General features: G+C 34.6%; 1 protein-coding gene across 2 annotated transcripts in view; it reads right to left on the bottom strand.

Moving 5' to 3' along the window:
• Positions 1-18,846, bottom strand: part of SESTD1 (SEC14 and spectrin domain containing 1) — a 96,856-nt gene that overhangs the window by 47,360 nt on the left and 30,650 nt on the right. For both annotated transcript variants that reach the window (XM_016152559.2, XM_036237697.1), the window contains 4 exons: positions 16,502-16,581; positions 14,464-14,572; positions 9,955-10,045; positions 6,042-6,155 (listed from right to left, as the gene is read on the bottom strand). In XM_016152559.2, the coding sequence (XP_016008045.1) occupies positions 6,042-6,155; positions 9,955-10,045; positions 14,464-14,572; positions 16,502-16,556 (369 nt within the window). In that variant the 5' untranslated portion in view covers positions 16,557-16,581. Of the gene's footprint in view, positions 1-6,041; positions 6,156-9,954; positions 10,046-14,463; positions 14,573-16,501; positions 16,582-18,846 lie in introns of those variants that run through there.

Below are 18,846 nucleotides of genomic sequence, written 5' to 3'. Positions count from 1 at the left end.
GGTGCTATCACCTCACCAGCAAATCTATTGAAACCACAAGGTAAATGCTGTAAAGGGTAGAAAGTACTTGAATATCTGAATTGCCAAAAAAAAAAAAAAAAAAAAAAACAAAAAACTAAGCATGTAGGTATCCATTTCAGAGACAGGAAGAACACATGAATAAATATTTAGGTGGCTAATGAGAGATAAATATTCAATAGCTGGTGAAAAACATTAGTGAGCAGGAAGAACGTCATCTAAAAGAAAAAATGTAGGAAGGATGATGAGAAAAAAAAAAGTGAAATCTTGTAGGAACAGAGAGTCACTAAAACAACTACTCGAGTCTCAGGAAGTCACCAGAGAAGGGGGAATGGTGTTCACCAGGTTAATGCAGATTCAGGTTGGGTGCAAGCATCAAGCCTGGGGCCACTCAGCGAAAGACTCAGCACACTGAGCTCACTGAGGCCTGCCACAGCCTGCCTGGGGCCCGCAGATCCCAGAGTGTTGTCCAAGAAAGAATGAAGCACAAGTGGGGATTACAAATTGGTACAGCCACTTTGGAAAACAGTTTAGAAGTTCCTTAAAAAATTAAAAATAGAACTACCTTATGACCCAGGAATTCCACTTCTGGGTATTTATCCAAAAAAATCCAAAACACTAATTCAAAAGGATACATGCGACGCTATGTTCACTGCAGCATTATTAACAATAGCCAAAATATGGAAGCAATCTACGTGCCCATCAATAGATGACTGGATAAAGATGTGGTACATATATACAATGGAATATTACTCAGCCATAAAAACGAATGAAATCTTACTACTTGAGACAAATTGGATGGATCTAGAGGGTACTATGTTAAGTGAAATGTCAGAGAAAGATAAATATCATATGATTTCACTTTATGTGGAATCTATAGAACAAAATAAAAAACCAAACAAAGAAACCAAAAAAAAAAACAGACACAGACTTACAGATACGGAGAACAAACATGGTTGTCAGATGGGAGGGAGGCTGGAGAAGGAGGTGAAAATGGTGACAGGTGTAAAAAGTACATATTGGTAGTTACAAAATTGTCACAGGGATGTAAATGACAAGATAGAAAATATAGTCAACAATATAAAAAGTAAATAAATAAAAAGAGTACTGGGTGTTTATTTAATGACCATGTGGACAGCTGGTAACAGATCTTTGTTATGGATAATTCTGTAAAATAAAACACATACTCTTGCTTACGGAAACACCAGTACTCACAACAAAGTTATACTTGTAAAAAATATTTAGAATATATATAAAACCACAGGCTTCATTACAACAGACCAAATGATCGAAAATAATACCAAAGAAAATATTAATTAAACAAGAATCTGTATTGAATTAAATTATATATACGGCTCTAAGTATCATTTAATGGCTGCTGCTGAACTGCCCCTTAAATTTGGATGTGTTTGGCAGTATATATTACTTTTATCTCATTGGGCTTTTAGTAAGTATCTAGTGTTTATTTACTTGGGAAAATATTCTTAGGTGAATCTCTTCAATGTCTAAAATAAAATATATTGATAGAACAAGCTTTAACACTTGAATTTTAAAACATCAATATATGACATCAGGTCAAGGCAGATAGAAATTCCATTTTCTATTTTATCCTCCAGTATGGAACCTATTACCTCACTGTTAAGTCATACAGCATCACACCCAATTGGGCATAGCACTTTTGAGCAGACAACTATGCTTAAGCAGGATATGACAGACTCCTCACAAAAGGGATCCTCTCCCCTACTCAGTGCTCACAGCTTTAGTTTCTGAACCACTTTGCATTCTCTAGTAGCAACATCTCCTCCATGTCCCTGGCAGGCATAACTGACCTCCCTGTCCCAAGTACTCACTATGGCAACACTCAGGCCTCCTGCTTTCAGCTTTTACCTTCCTTCCTTGCTACACTTCTGCTTCTCTTCCCTAGGAGGCATTTCCCATTCAATTATCAGGATAACACCTTTCTTAATGCAATCCAGGGCTGCCTTACCCTACATGCTGACAGACTCCCTTCCACTCTGTCTACATCACAGGCAAGTCAACCAATGACAAAGCTGCAACATAAGAGTGAAAAACAAAACACCTGGCTTCTGTTTAGCATGTAAAAAAGATGGACATCACATTGCTCCAACTATTACAAGAACAACAAAAGAGCGCAAGTTAATCTGAAAAATCAAAACTTTTCTTGAATCTATCCAAGTCAGGTTCACAGGAAAAATGATTAACCTGAAACCTAAGGAAAGACCAGTGCCTTTACGAACAGATGGAGTTGGAGCACTTGCTTAACCTGGGAGGGGAAAGCCAGACATGATACAAGCCAGATAAGAATTCAGCTAAAGTTTTTAATGAATTGCTAAAGGACAAATGTGTGCTAATATGAAAGTTATAGAACCCCTTGGAAGGAGAAGACAGAAGAATTAAAATTCACTTGCAGGCTCTTTCCTTAGACCTCTGAGGGACTCAAGAGAAAGATGTGGGAGTAAGTAGGAAAAGAAATTTAGAAACAGCCTCTTTCACGGTATAGGCCTAAGGGAAGGGAAGAGAAGTCACTATTGGAAAGGCATGAAGGTGCTATACAGCCAAGAAAACAAAAATCTCCAGGGGCTGAGGAAAAGATAGCAAACTCTAATGACCTTAGAGTACGAGTAAAGGCTCACTGCAGCTGGAGGAATGGAAAGGAACAATCCTCTCTCCTAGTGTGGGCAGGAATTTATTATGGGCCCAGATTATCATAGACTTCCTGAAGCTGGGGAAGGGAAAACATCCTAACAGGGCCTTACCCCCCGGAATCACAGTTACAGGGCCTGCCTAGGACTGAGGCTTAATCAAAACAACAGAGAATGTCCCTCTGACAAACAATGAATAACAAGTAACAACAGTCTACTGCTGAGAGAGAGTCAACAGCACAAGAGAGACCTCTGAGGCATGGGTGCAAAGAAAAGACCTATAGCTGAGGGTGAGACTCCTATTATAAAAACAAACCCTTCTGGCAAACCAGGCTTCATCTTCAACAGCAACAAAGCGAAAGTCAACTCAATTCCTGGCTAGACTAAGCAATCCTTCCCCTACCCCACTGAAAGCCTTGCAAAAGACAAGGGCCATGTGCAGGCAGAAAATGTTTTATCTTAGTCTTTACTGTCCTAAACAAGATGTCCAACATCCAAATCAAAATAACCAGGCACATAAAAAGCAAGAAGGAGATAATCCACTGTCAAGAAACAAAGCCAACAACATAACCAAAATAAGGCAGACCCAGATTCAGAACTATCATGTAGGGAATTTAAGATTATTTTAACATACGCTAAAGGTTCTCATAGAAAAAGTGCAAGACAATATGCAAGAAGAGATGGGGAAATTCAGCAGAGAAAGAATCAAATAGAAATGCTACAAACGAAAAACATTGTTAACAAAGATGAAGGGAGTTTATGCCTCATCCACAAACTCAACACAGCCAAGGAAACAGTTAACTTGAAAAGAGATCAACTGAAAATACCCAAACTGAAACACACAATCACATCCACACATACACACACAGAAAAAAACCAAACACCAATGTGAACAACACTATGAACCATCTTGACAGTTACAGATCAATCTATCCACAATAGCAGGACAAATGTTCTTCTCACATGCACAAGGAAATCAACTAGGCAGATCAGATACTGAGTCAAAATCCAAACCTTTATATTTGTCAGTTTATTTTTGATTAGTTTGTTTTTGTTGTTGTTGTTGTTGTTCCTTAGATTCTGCATATAAGTGAAATCATATGGTATTTATCTTTCTCTGACATATCATTCTGCATAACTTCTAGGTCCTCCCATGTCATTGCAAATGGTAGGAGATTTCATTTTGTCTAATGGCTGAGTAATATTCCATTGTATATATGAACAATAAATTCTTTATCCGATCATCTGTTGATGGGCATTTAGGATGCTTCCAAATCTTGGCTATTGTAAACTGTGCTGCCATGAACACAGGGGTACATAGATCTTTACTAATGGCATAGAGCCCGAGGAAAGAAAGAGCAATCGGGGGTATCATATCATAAACTATATAAATGTCTAACCCATTACTGTACAGTTGAAACTAATAATAAAAATTAAAAATTAAATAATAAAAATTTTAAAAAAAATTAACAAATTAAAAATAACCAAAGTCATAAAGTATATATTGTCAGACCATAACTTTATACACAACCATTAACTCAAACAGATCAGAACTCTAAATGCAATATGTAAAAATGTGAGAAATCTTTGTGACATTGGGCTAGCAAAGATTTCTAAGCTATGACACAAAAAGCTTTACTCACAAAGAAAAAAATTAAGTTAGATTTCATCAAAGTTAAAAACTTGAAAAAATGCTGTTAAGATAATGAAAAGCAAACAGACTGAGAATGTAATACCTGCAAATTACATCTCATGAAAGATTTCTAACCAAATACATAAAGGACCTCTCAAAATTTAATATCGAGAAAACAAAGGTCTTATTTATTTTTTTAAAATGGGCAAAAAAGTTAAAGAGACACCACCAAAGAAGGAACGTGGTTGGCAAACACTTGAAAATATACTCACATTATTAGTCTTTAGTGAAATGCAAGTTAAAACCACAATGATACACTTCTATACATCCACAAGAGTAACTACAATTTAAAACAAAATGAAACAAACAAAACAAACTGACAATACTAAACACTGACAAGGATGAAACGTTCATATTTTGCTGGTGGGAATGCAATATTATAAAGCCGCTTTGAAATTCCACTTTGGAAGTGTCTTATAAAGTTAAATATACACTTACTATATGACTCATTCATGTATCAAAACTAAACCAGACACTGTGGTACACCTACATAATGGAACACTGTAATAAGAAAGAACTACCAATCCATGCAACAACATGAATGAATCTCAAATGAAAATGCACATATGAAAAACACAGATTAAAAAGGCTATATACTATATCATTACACTTATATGACATTCTAGAAAAGGCAAAACTATAAGGACAAAAAAACAGATCAGCAGTTGTTAGGGCCTAAAGATGGAAGGAAGAGTTGACTACAAAGGAGCATGAGAAAATTTTTGGAGCAATGAGATATTTCTTAGTTTTCTAGATTGTTATGGTGGTTATACACCTGTTTGTGTTTGTCAGAATTTTACACTAAAATGGATGAATTTTATTGCATGTAAATTACAGCTTAACTTTTTTTTTAGTGGGGGGGGGGAATCACACATTTTTAAGACATTTCAAGCTACTTCATTTAAGAATTAACTAGGCTTTCTTAAACTGTTTTAGCTAAGACGTCTTGGAGACCTTTCCTCCTGACTAAAAAACACACTCACATTTACTGAAAAAGGTACAAAATGAGCCTTAATTGTCTGACTCCTGTAAGTATTCCAAGGCTCTATAGTCTACAGGATAAGTGTTGGACTTTGTATCCTGCAATGCTCCCATGTTTCATTTAACAAGTGTAAAGTTTAGTATCTATCAACTCTCCTACTGGGAAGCTGGTATTAACTGACTGTGGAAGAGGAAATATGACAGAATTGTTTAAATTTATATTCCATTTTAGGCCTTCTTTTTGATCCCAATAAGATGTACTTTCGCATAAGAAAAGTGTCAGAGGGAGAGAATAATGTCAATAGAAAAGAAGGATAATGGTGTTCATGTATCAAAACTAAACCGGACTCTAAAAACTAATCATGACATATCATATAAAATACGTTCTGGCTTCAATTTCAAAATGTCTAGGATTTCTTAGTATTAGTGAAATGTCATCTTGGTAATGCAACAGAATATTTTGAATAAAAAGTTTCTATTTATTCAAAGGAGTTAACAAAGAATCATAACATTAAATATCTTAAATATCTGAATGCCGACTATAAACTAACCATTGCTTAGGCACTGATTAAGCATTGCATAAACATTGCTTAGTATCCAAAGCTGAACAAATAAAATAACAGAAAAATTCTATCTTTAAAAATATAACATACTTCTCCTATTTTTGTTTAATAGAGTATATTTACCTCAAAGCCAAGTCTATCCTTTTCTTTCCAAAAACAAAAATGTGTTACTTTCTTATCCCAGAATTCATCTGGCTTCACCACACAGACAAGGGACACCTCAGCGGGAACAACATTCTACAAAATACAGAAAAATAATTACAAATTATACATGTAAGATGAACAATTTATTAAAGATATAAATTACCAGATATTTGTAATTAGGCTGAATAAAATTAATAGACTTTTGGAAAATAATTAAAATAATAAAGAAGAAATATTCCAAACTTCAAAACATATATGAATAAAGAAATACTTGAAAGACAAGCTGATTCAGAAAAGATTTCAAATAAATAATGTAATATAGACAGCACATGTGAGTTATTTTTGTTTTACTCAAACTAACAGATATATGTAATATACAATATGTATATTAAACTGGACATCTTTTTAGTTGAAAAATTATTAAACTTGGTTTTCCATATGAAAAAAAAATTTGCTAACACAATCATTTGGGAGAAATTCTTCAAATAATGCAAAGTCAATCTTCTCACAAAACAAGTTTCTTAACGGCCATTATACAAAGAAGCCAAGATCCTGCATGATTATTAACTTGAAGAAGAGGACAAAGCTAACCTTTGACAAACACAATAAAAAATATCTTAAACCTGTTTCGTTCTACTACCTGCACTGCTAATATCCCAAACTGGTCAACCTTTCGAAATACCCTCTTAACAGGTCTCACTGCTTCATGTTTTCTTATGCTCGGAATAAAATTCAAACCAAGGACTAGAAAGCCAAGTAATGTGAAGTTGTATTTGTCAAAGATTAGCGCTGTCCCCTCTTAGCTCACTCCTCTTCCACAGCTTTGCTGACCTTCTTGCTGTTCCTTGAATGTAACAAGTCTGTTTCCACTTCAGGGCTTTGCCTCTGATGTTTCTTCTGTCTGGAATGTTCTTTGCCCTAAACTAAGAGCGTGCCCTCAGTTTATTTAGGATTCTACTCAAATGTTTCCTCTTCAGAGACCTTCCCTGACCACCCTAATAACAACTAATTATATGATTATTATAATAATTATTATTACTAGTGAGGGAAAAAAAGAAAACCTTTCTATTCAAACATGTCATTGGGTATGTCACACATCTAGACTCCCCTGCAATGACTGGACTGTGAATAAGTTAAGTAAAATAAAGTCAATGGTATCAAAACCTTTATCACAGGGGCTGGGAAGTTTAGAGTAGATTGAAGTTTATACATATATTGACTTGTGAAAGATTATCTTTTCAAAATCATTAAATACTAAAGCTACGAGAAACGAGAAGCCAAGCCATCCATTTTAAAGAGTATTAGTTATATGCAGAGCCAACACTAAGCTCTGGGCTCCCAATCAACTGGTACCAGTACCTTTTGAAATAAAAGCAATAAATGACTTTTTATATAGAAACTGTTTGACTAGGAGTAAACAACAGGCCATTGCAACTTCTGAAAATGTTAACTATTAATAAATCCAAAAGTTGTTAAAATACCTATCAGAAAAGAAATCGCAAGAGGGGATTAAATCATCCATTGATTGTTCTTCAAAACTGCCACTGATCAAAGTCCAGTTCAAACAGCAAGTCCCAAACAGCTCATCTGTGACACAGTTGAATGACAGGATGAAAGGAAGAACACAAGGTCATAATTAATGGATTTCTTACCTAATAGTTATTTTAACAACTTTTACAGAGAAGAGTTAATCTTCAGGGTTTGGAATATAAAAGTGCTGGGAATATATTTGACAGAAAAAAGTTATTATGGGACACCAATCTGTGCTCCCTTAAAAAATGTTCCTTGGGAGGATATGTCTGTCCTTTTCAATCCAAACAAGTGTTTCTAATGATGAAGGCTTAGGCCAAACAGTTAAGAATGAGGTAATGGGTAGGTAATTCGAGGACCACCTCAGATACATCCCACTGGTAAATTATATACTTTACAAAGAATAAAGCCAAGACTGGGACTTATGCCATGCACAGTTCCAACTGTGGCTCTTTCCCAGGTTCCCTAGAAGAACCTACATTATTTAAAATCCTTGAGCCTCGGTTGACTTTTGGGAATAACAGAACCTGCTTCCCAAGGTTGTAATGATAAAATTAGATGTGATAATTTATACGGCAAGCTTAGTATAGTGCCCAAACCCTATTAAGCACTAAAACAAATAATAAATTACCAGTTCCCACCCCTTGAATTCCTTTTCCTAATTACCCAAATAAAAGATAAAACATTCAGTCATTCTCCCTATTTATAATTAAAAATTTTTAATTATATTCCTTTCCACAAAACCCTAAAGCAGCTACCAATTATTTTCAAATTCATTTAAAATTCAATTTTTTTTTAATTCAGCAAATATTTACTGAATTTTTACCATGGACAAAAAAATTACAGTATGGTGAATTCAAAGATGAACAAGAGTTTTAAGATATGTGTAGGGTTCTAAATACACACACACACACACACACACACACACACACACAACCAAGGATTATAATTTGCTTATAAATAAAACTTGGCCATTTTCCTTTTTAAGAAGGCCTATTTCACATGTCTCACGTTTATTTTTCCCTATTTGGCTTTTTAAAAATTAATTATTGATATTAATTGGCATGACTGGAATTTAACAGACATTCTGATTCTATAACCCATTTTCTTTTCTTTTTATTCAGTTTTATTAGTTTCAAGTATACGGTACATTGGTTAGACATTTATGTGGTTTATAAAACAATCCCCCTAATTGTTCTTTCTTTCTCTCCTCTGGCTCCACCTAGCCATTACATTAATGCTAACTGCATTCCTTATGCTGGGCTCCCCATCCCCATGACCATCTATCAACTACTGATTTGTACCTCTTTAATCGTTCACCCCATTCTTAATCTTTCTTTCAAGATCACTGGTATTTACTTAACTAAATGTTCACTATCCCATGTAACTGCAAACTTTTACATCCCCTAAACTGGCCTGTCATCAACTCCCTTCAGCATATTTGCTTCATTACGAGCTACCGCTAAGCCGGTGTCCCTGCCAGGAATGTCCTTTTCATTTTCTTTCATTTAAATTATATAATTTCTTTCATTTAACTCATTTTAACTTTTGTCTTCTCTAGAAGCCCTTCTAAGGAAATCCAGGTAGATGGGAGAAATCTATCCCCTTTCGATCGCTCAAACGTTTTATTTTTCCATTTCAGATCATAATATCCTCAATACCTTTATACTAACAAATGTTTACTAAGTACCTATTATATCCAATGGATTACAGAAATATTCTGTAAGGAACACAAGGAAATGTAAAACACAAGACTAGAATCAGATAAGGGACTAGGTAATTCCAGCTGTTTATTAAATGCTAATTTGTGAACTGCTAAAGTCCTCAGGGAAATGGCTGTTAGGGAAATTTCTTCTGTGTTAGAGATAAATAATAAGACCATCCTACATCCTGGTGCTTTTGGGAGGAAAGAGGAGATCAAAAGGGAGAGACCTATCAAAACTGCTTGAGAAGTGTTTTCAGACTAGACTCACCCGGTCCTACTCCCCACCTGCTGCATCAGAATGCCGCAGAGCGGGGATGATGCAGATACTACAGCCTGCCAAAGTTCCCAGGTGAGCCTGATGACGTCTGCCCTCACACTTTTAGATACGGTGGCCTATTTGCTTAAATTATTTAAATATGACATTATTTTCAATCATTTACAAACCTTTAAAAGAGGCCTGAATTTTAGTTTACTACTCAAAGTCAAACCTACAAGAACTGAATTAATGTATCAATCCAATAGTGAGCTGTGCACTTCAGAGCTCAGTCACTGCTGAGAAACTTGGGCACAGTCCAATAAATGAAATATATTTACCATTATCATCTTATCTGTTGCTGTAAAATAAAGCCATTTCCTAATAGCAAAAAATAAAATTACCTGTAGCATTAAGACTACTGTTTTCACCACGTTCCACTGTGATTTTCTGCCATCCACAATGACGGTAAATCCTCTAGCTTTACACTTTTCACTGAAATGAAACAAAACTACAAAACATTAAAACAAGCTTCATATTTTATTTTTTATAATCCTAAATAAAATTTATATCTTAATCATACACAGAGCAGTATTAATCTTACTTAAGTCCGGTTTACATTGTCAATAAATAAAATTCAGCAGAGTATCTGTTCAGTGTTCTCAAGCAATTTACTTTTCTCAATTCAGGAAATACTGAGAATTTACAAGTTAATCTGGCAAGAAAGTTACTCTAAATGTATGGAAAGACAATGTCTTAAAAAAAGAAAATATCAAAGCAACATTCACATAGTCCCACTAGTCTCTCAATGTCTTCACCTGTAAAATGGGATCACAGTGAAGTATGTAACTAATGACTGCCAAGTGCATGAGTACTTCTTGTCTCTTCTTTCTGCCAGATGTATAAGGTTAAAGTTTGTAAAGTAATAGAATAAAACAAGTAGAAAATAAAGTAAGCCATTATTAAACCACTGGAAATGGGCTTGTGCTCTTTTGGAGAAATTTAATGAAAAGAGGTAGCATTTGGTATACATAATAATTCATAGCTTAAATACACCCTGTCTGACCCACATCTGCTCTCACTTTCACATTCTCAGTCACTCTACCAGCAAAATATTATCTCAAGTGTTGGAAAATGTGTTATTGCTATATATTAAATCCAATTACTCAAATATCAACTAAAGAGTTCCCAGAAGCCTACCTTAGTAAAATACAACAACTATATGAAAAAACGCCATTCTGGAGACCAAAATTACATAGCTTTATTATTATTGGTTTATTTATAAAATAAACTTGTTACAAATATCGCTCCAAGACAGTAGAAGAAACTACAACGCTGCTTAGCAGAGCAAGGATTTGGTGATGAAACCTCTCCCAATTCAAAGTTCTCCCAATGCATACATTATGCGAAAGGTAAATAGCCGCCCCTGTCCTGAGATTTAAATCCAACAGCCTAGGGGATTCTACTAACTTTCCCTTGCCCTCCAAGAATCTACATCAGCCTCTCAAGAGGGTTCTTGGAGAAGTGATGTTCAATTCTATTGAGAAATAAGAATGAGAATGATATTGCTAAAGATCTGGATGAACAAGCACTTCTGCAGACAGGGACAAAAACTGAGCTTCCGAAAAAAATGAGAGAAGTGTTCGAGGTGAGGCAAACTGAACCCTATGTCCATATAAAAAATGTGCACACAAATTTTCTCAGCAGCATAATTCACCATAGCCAAAAGTAGAAACAACCCAAATGTCATGAGCCAATACATAGAAAAACAAAATGTGGTAATCCATACAATGGAACATTAGTCGACCATAAAAATAAAGTACTGATACATGCTATAACATGAATAAACCTTGAAAATATTATGCTACGTCAAAGAAGCCAGACACAAAAGCCCACATATTATATGATTCCACTTATACGAAATGTTCAGAATGAGCAAATGCACAGAAACAGAAAGCAGATTAGTGGCTGCCATGGGCTGGAAGTCAGGGAGAAGGAAAGGTGACTGCTAATGGGTATAGGGTTTCTTTCTGGACTGATGAAAATGTTCTGGAATTGGAGAGTGTGATGGTCACACAACCTCGTGAATATAGTAAAAACCACTGAACTGTACACCTTTAAAGGTGATATTTATGGTGTGTGAATTATATCAAGATAAAAATGTTGATGTGTTCTAAGTGTGTATTACATAACAAAAGACCCACTAAGTATTCTTTAGGGGAAAAAAAAAATGAGGCAATATAATGATCATTTCTGGATTAGCAACAGAAATGATCTGTGGGAAGCAAATCTGACATTTAATTGATGGTTGTGGGATCAGGTAAGGAAGAAATTCCTGGAGTTCCCCACTAATAAGACATCCAGGAAGACCACTATGACTTAGAGGGGATAAAGCTCAAGAGAAACCAGCCTAGACAGAGTAGTTGGCTACTGAGTAGTCTTCAAATAGGTGGAAGAGACTCAGGGGCCTTTAGGGCATTATGGGAATTTGCAGGCAGAAGAGCTAAGACATTGAGCTGCCAGTGGAGGGCCTTCTAGGTTGGGACTAGAGCAAAGAAAAGAGTGTCATCTCCATATTTGTTACTTTCTTGTCACTGGCATCTGCATGTTTGAAGTACAAATTACACACCATTTTGTTCAATAAGTTTTACACAAACCATTTATATTTCAAAGCACACTCTAAATTAATCTATATATTAAGACAAAGAAAGTAATGAAGCTTGCAAATACCACCTGCAGTGATCTTAAGGGTATAAAATACTGTAAATTTATCTTTTTGGGTACTTAAAAACACCCTTAATCATACTTTCTAACATTTTACTAAGATAGATAATGAAAATATACACAATCCAAAGATACTATTTGAAAATGCAAGACCAAGTGATCTTTCAACTACTTGAAAGAATTAGTTTTATTTTTTTTTACTTCATTCCTACAAGTGAAGTTTAAACTGCTTTTTAATGACATATTTAATTTGGAAACATGTTACGTCCTTTATAAAGGGCATGCTGGAGGAGCTGAAGTGCTATATTAATAAATTCCTATACACTATTAACATGTGTATAATTATATTTTAAGAATAATAAAAAAAAAATCTATTAAAACCCTGCCTCCATGTTCTTACTCTGTTAAGAGCCTTTCAAGGGTAAGGTGACTGAGTTAAAACAGGTATTAAAAGAAGAGAGGCTCCTTAACAAACTCACTCCCTTTGACTAGGAAGAGACTGCAGGTGGATTTCCTGGATTCACTATTCTGTAGCTCTTCACTAACTTCTTTGATTATAGCTAAGGGATCCTCCTCTTCCACTCACAGAGCTCTGCTTACACTTACATAATGGCACTAATTTCACTTATGCTTTTATTATAATTACTTGTTTACAACTTATCTTCATTAAATAAGATGTTTCCATTAAGCAATAATATCATTCTACTAATATCTTGGCAGCTTCTAGCTGCCAAGAGGGCCTTTAAAAATGTTCAATGACATAATCGAATCACTCCCACAGTCAGAGTACAAGAACGGCTTTCCTTCTCATTCAGAACTGAATCCCTTACCTTGGCCTACAAGGTTCTCTATGATCTGACTCCATCCTCTCTCTCTGATCACTCTCCCAGCACTCTGTCCCTCTTTTAAACTGCTCCAGCCACACCAGCCTCTTTGCTAATCCCACAGCACGCTGAGCGTGCTCCCGCCTCAGGGCCTTTGCACTCACTGTTCCCTTTGGCTTAAATGCTTTTTCTTAAATGCTCTTTCATCAAATATCTGTAGGGCCTACCCCTCACTTCAATCATATCTGTAAAGTATTATCTTATTATTTTATAAAATATTACCGCATACCCCCTCCCCAACTCATCCCTCTCTAAACTCTTTTCATGCTATTTTCATAGCACTCAAGAATATCTAAAATACTGTGTATTTACTTGTAATATTCATTTGCTCATTAGGGAATAAGGCCCATAAGAGCAGGGACTGAGTCTGCTTTGTTCCTGTATTTTCTCAGCATCTAGAACAATGAGAAGTTCACTGAAGAATCTCACTTATTTACTGAGTGACTAAAGACTTACAACCTTAATGCCCCTGTGATTTTTGGCAAGTTATTAACCCTCCACATTCTGATATCTATTCTGTAACATAAATGAGTTTTTCTACAGTTAAGAACTGACTTAAAATCCAAATTTAAATTAAAAAAAAAATCAAAACTTGAGAAAAATGGAAAGGTAACGTCTGTACAGGTTAGATTTCTATAGAATAAAGAATAACTGATTTTTTTCCAAAATTCTAATGCCTGGGGGTCCGCCTCCAGACATTCTGATCCAATTGTTTTGGGAAGATGTACACATTAGACGTCAGCCCCCAAACATCACATATGGGAGAGGAAGCTGGGGAGGGGGCTTGATGTGGTTGTTGTTGAAGTGGTGGGCAGGCTTGGGCAAATAGAAAAGTTTTGTTTTCACCCAAAAAACTGAAAAATTAAAAATCTAAGGAACTCTGAATTAAAAAACTTTTTTTTGCATTTTTTAAAATAAAAATGTTTTAAACTCCTAATAGCCTTCACTCGATACATTAAAACGTACAACTGTTTATCTATATAGTGAAATAGCTAACTAAATAAAAAATGCTTTCTGCTGAATTCACTTCTCTGAGTTTTCTGAAGCTGCATGATATATAGATGCAGTGTTCCTTGAAAGTTAACAATACATACATTTTGGAAATATGTATCATATCATTCAGTGCATCAAGAGCATAACATAAGTATTTTATCTGCTGTGGTATCATAAATTACTGATTCTGGTGTTAATTTCATTGCTAATAAAAGCAGATAAAATAGCAAATTATACTTTAGTAATAGCAGGAATCATTAGTAAGTGAATGAAAACATACTGAGATTTAAGAAAAGACACCTTTAGAGTCACCTTGGAATGCTGAGCAGGTAGTCTAAGGTGACACTCAGCTCATCCATATTTGTCTGTTCCAAGCATAATGGAATTGTCAGAATGAGGCCACTTCGTCTGTCCTTTCCACCTATTAAGAAAAAATTACTAAATTTAACATGTAATAGACATTAAAGCACTAAATGAATAATAAATATTTGGACCCAGTGTTACTAAAACAATTATAAGTTTAAGACGTCAATAAAAACTATCTATGGCTGTTTATTTTCTATACTGTAAATGTTTCCAGTACTATAGGAAAATTATATATTTAGAAAAAAAGAGTAAAAAATTCACCCATGAAATCTTCACTTAAACATAGCAATTATCATTTTCTTTTCTTCCATTAAGTCTTCTTCTTAATGTAATCAATTCATTAAATACCTATTGTATGCCTACCACAATAAAAATATATAAGTAAAATTAAATAAATTTCCAATCAGCCTAAGAAGAATAGCTTTAAGCCATAAGAAATAACATGAAACATGTTAGGTTTTTGCTAAGTTGTATTACAGAAAATATTATAAAAAGGGATTAAGAATATGGAGAAAATGATAAGACCTATGAAAAATATGTCTAATGTTTCCTAAAAAAGGCTAAGACATAAGTAAAATGACTAGAACTTATAAACCAAGTAAAAAGGGCATTCAAGGAAGGATCTGAGTTAACTCACAAAGGTCAGATAAGCGTTCTTTGTTCATGAGAGCCCTGCCCAGCTGAGGAGAGAGTATGGGACCTGTATACAGAAGTCTGAAAGCCAGGCAGTGCAACACACTCACGTTTCACGTATGTTTAAGCCCTCTGCAATTTTCCATACACATTAAAACGTAACTGATAATTTCATACACACATAGCCTGTTTGAAAGTTCCCTACATGACTGTGTAAATCTACACAGTGAAGCCCATCTTCTGACCCAAGTGACATTGATGGCAATTTTAGAAGCTTAAAAACCAGCAAATACTAAAGAAAACAATTCTATATGATCTAAAAGGGGTGAAGTGAAAAATATGACTTCTGTAAGTGATATTAATGCAATTTGTAATGTATCAATCACATATGATCTCCTTTTATTAGGTTAAATATGTAAATTACTGATATTCGACCACTTTGACCTCAGTAAGTGGCAATTTCAAATGACTCAACTTAATAAATAGTGACTTCGACTGCATGATTTTTTTTCCAATACAGGTTTTATATTTTAAAAATCGACTGTACCTATATTGTTCACTCTATATCCCCTGAATGCTTTTGTTGACTTGAAAAGTTTTCTTCTATTAATAAAAATTTTGAAAATTATTGGTTAAAATAATTACCAGTCTATATAGAAAGTCAAGTGGGGTGGATGTTTCATTTATTCCTCAAAGATTTATTCCTAAGAGATGTTTCATTTATTCCTCAAAAATAAAAAAACAAAACAAAACAAAACAAAACACTATGCCTTACCTCTGCATTCAACAAAATCTGAAAAAAAGGTTATCATATATGAACTGCAGCATTCTGATGGACTGTAATTGTATTCAGGGGACAGGCTCTCACATTCAGAACCACATTTATCCTCATTCCCTCAGCTTTCCCTAATAGACAATAAAATATCACCAGTATGAACACAACACAAGTCAAGAAGAAAAAGACTTTCAAGATAGGTATGGTCAACAGTGTCGAATGCTGCAGAGATGTCATAAGGATGCAAAAATGTCAGTGATCAAGATTATAAAAGAATAATATTTACTCTTGGCAACATTGTGGGCAAATAGGCATTTTGAAAAATACTTTGGAAATACACTACCTTGGAGAGGTCATTTAATCAAATTATAGAACAGAATAAAAATTGGCCTGTCAAGAAACATAGTGACTGAGTTGGCTCACATAGCTATCCATTCTGATTAAAGGTGTGTCAGAAATATCTTTGAAACAAAACCTTCAAAGAAAGATAAAATGCATTTTTTTCAAACTTATGAAAGAAAAAAGTTTAAACAAGTTTATATATCAAACGCTTCCAATGTTAAGAAGAAAATATACCTGAAAGGAAGGCTAGTTTTTTCTTCAGAATGGGTAATATTACTGAGGCCTCCATTTCACTCCAGTCAACTTTTTCACTTCTGAAAACAATGAAAATTAAATGTTAAATGTCAACTCAAAGATAATTAGTGTATGAAATACAAATTTATGATGACTTATACCAGTGCTTAATCTCAGCATTACAAACATTTTGAGTTGGATTATTCTTTTCCGTAAGGAGCTGTCCTATGCACTGTATACTATCTAGAAGCAACTCTGGTTCTGTCCACTAAAATACTAAGAGCCCTCCCTCCTTTCCAGTTGTGACAACCAAAATGTCTCTAAACATTGTCAAACATCCTCTGGCAGGCAAAAGCACAGCCAGCTGAGAATCACTGGCTTGACTGTTTTTCAGAGCAATACTCTTAGGGCTAGAACAGTGCCTGGTACATAGCAGTAACTCAATAAACTATTTGTGAAATAAAGGAATGAATCAATCAAACAGGAAATCTTTCCTCTTTTGCTCTCATTACTTATACAGCTTAATTCCAAATATCTGATTCTTTCAGTTCCACTATTAAATGGCTTTCTCTGATTCCTCTTATTTTTGCTTCTCCACAATACATGGTAACACATCTTTTCCTCTTGCTGACCTCAAGATATTTCTTAAAAGATTGTTTAGGTTTTTACCCTCACTGTTAACTGACTCCAACTCTCCACATTTTGTATTTTTTAATTCTCTAGGGAAAAAATATTAGACCAGTTGATCTTTTTTGTACCAAGCCATAATTCTATGTTCTTCGTTTAGTTTTCTAGTGTCCACTCTGCCATAGCCAGGAGTTATGGCTAAATACAAAATGGGCCTATCCATACAGCAAAGGATAAGGGGAAGACAGTTTCCCATTACAGGGAGCTTTAGCATGGCAGGCATCTGGAGCCTTGGTAAGCCCTGTATACTGTCAAAACAGGATTTCGAGGAGAGCAGGACCTTTAAAACAAAAGAAAATCAAGCGTTGAATTATATTAACCACCTATATGTAGTTTCATGTCTGAGAAAGTATTCTCCATGATATTTTATCCCTCATTCCCGTCCCACTTCACACCCACCCACCATCGTAATATATAGTGGCAGTTCCTTGGAGTCCACCATGAAATTGCATTGCATTCACTGAAAGCATACTCTCTTTTAAAACAACTTCCTCTTTTTTTTTCTTTTTTTTTGAGATATAACTGACATATAACATTAGTTTCAGGTGTACAATATATTTATTTGATATTTGTATATAGTTCAAAGTGATCACTACAGTAAGTCTTATTAATATCTGTCACCTACGTAGTTACAAAAATTTTTTTTTCCTTGTTATGAGTTTTAAGACCTACTCTCTCAGCAACCTGCAAATATGCAAAATGGTGTTAATTTAACTATGTTAACTACAGTCACAAGAAAGCATATGCTCTTGCAAATAATTCTCTAGTAGAGAATATGACTCTAAATAAACTCCTACTATAAACCTATCCCATTTAAGGCCATGTGCTATCAAGTCACATCTCTGCCCTGAAAAAAAAGTAGACTTAAAAAAAAAAATGTAGTCTTAATATGTCAGATAATGACTAAATAAGTAAGACTACTTAAAGAAGTAAACTATTTTACAACTTTTCTGTATACAACTAAAAAAAAAAAAAGGACCACTATTTGTTCCTATTTACAAAGAACACACAATGTCAAACTAAATACGATATATATATTCACGTAAAGTTTTATCCTTGAATATCTGTTTATAATTTATTATTCATTTTTGTTCTCTATCAGCCCAGGCTAATATAGAACATACTTCACACTCAGTAGGAAGTATGAGGGAAAAGCTCACATTTTACATTTTTAATCTAAAATCAGCAGCACTTCAAGTTTCCAGATCAATATCTTGACCTGATGAGTTTGTTATCAGCTCTATAAGAACCAAAGAGCTCAGATTCACATCTGTGATCCCTTCTCCTGTGACCAGCTCATCAGAGGCCAAATTTGAAACTTTTATAATGATAATGATTATGAAAACATTACTGTTTACTACAAACCATGCATTGTTCTGAATGATTTACTTGTATTAACTTATTTAATCCTTACAACGTGCCTATAACCTAAGCACTACTATTTATTCCCCTTTTACAGAGGAGTTAACTGTAACTTAGAGAGGTTAATCATTGCCCAACATCTCAGAGCTAGTAAGTGGGAAAATTAGGGTTTTTTCCCAAGCAACCTGAGTCCAGTAACAATGTTCTCACATTGCACTCTCAGATTACCAAAAAAAAACAGCTCAGAAGATATCCAGTGATATCTTATGACAAGATAGAGCTCTAGACTATATGCA

The sequence above is a fragment of the Rousettus aegyptiacus genome, unplaced genomic scaffold (genome assembly GCF_014176215.1).
Source record: "Rousettus aegyptiacus isolate mRouAeg1 unplaced genomic scaffold, mRouAeg1.p scaffold_m13_p_2, whole genome shotgun sequence".
Classification (NCBI taxonomy): Eukaryota; Metazoa; Chordata; class Mammalia; order Chiroptera; family Pteropodidae; genus Rousettus; species Rousettus aegyptiacus.
This window is presented reverse-complemented; position numbering and strand designations above follow the sequence as displayed.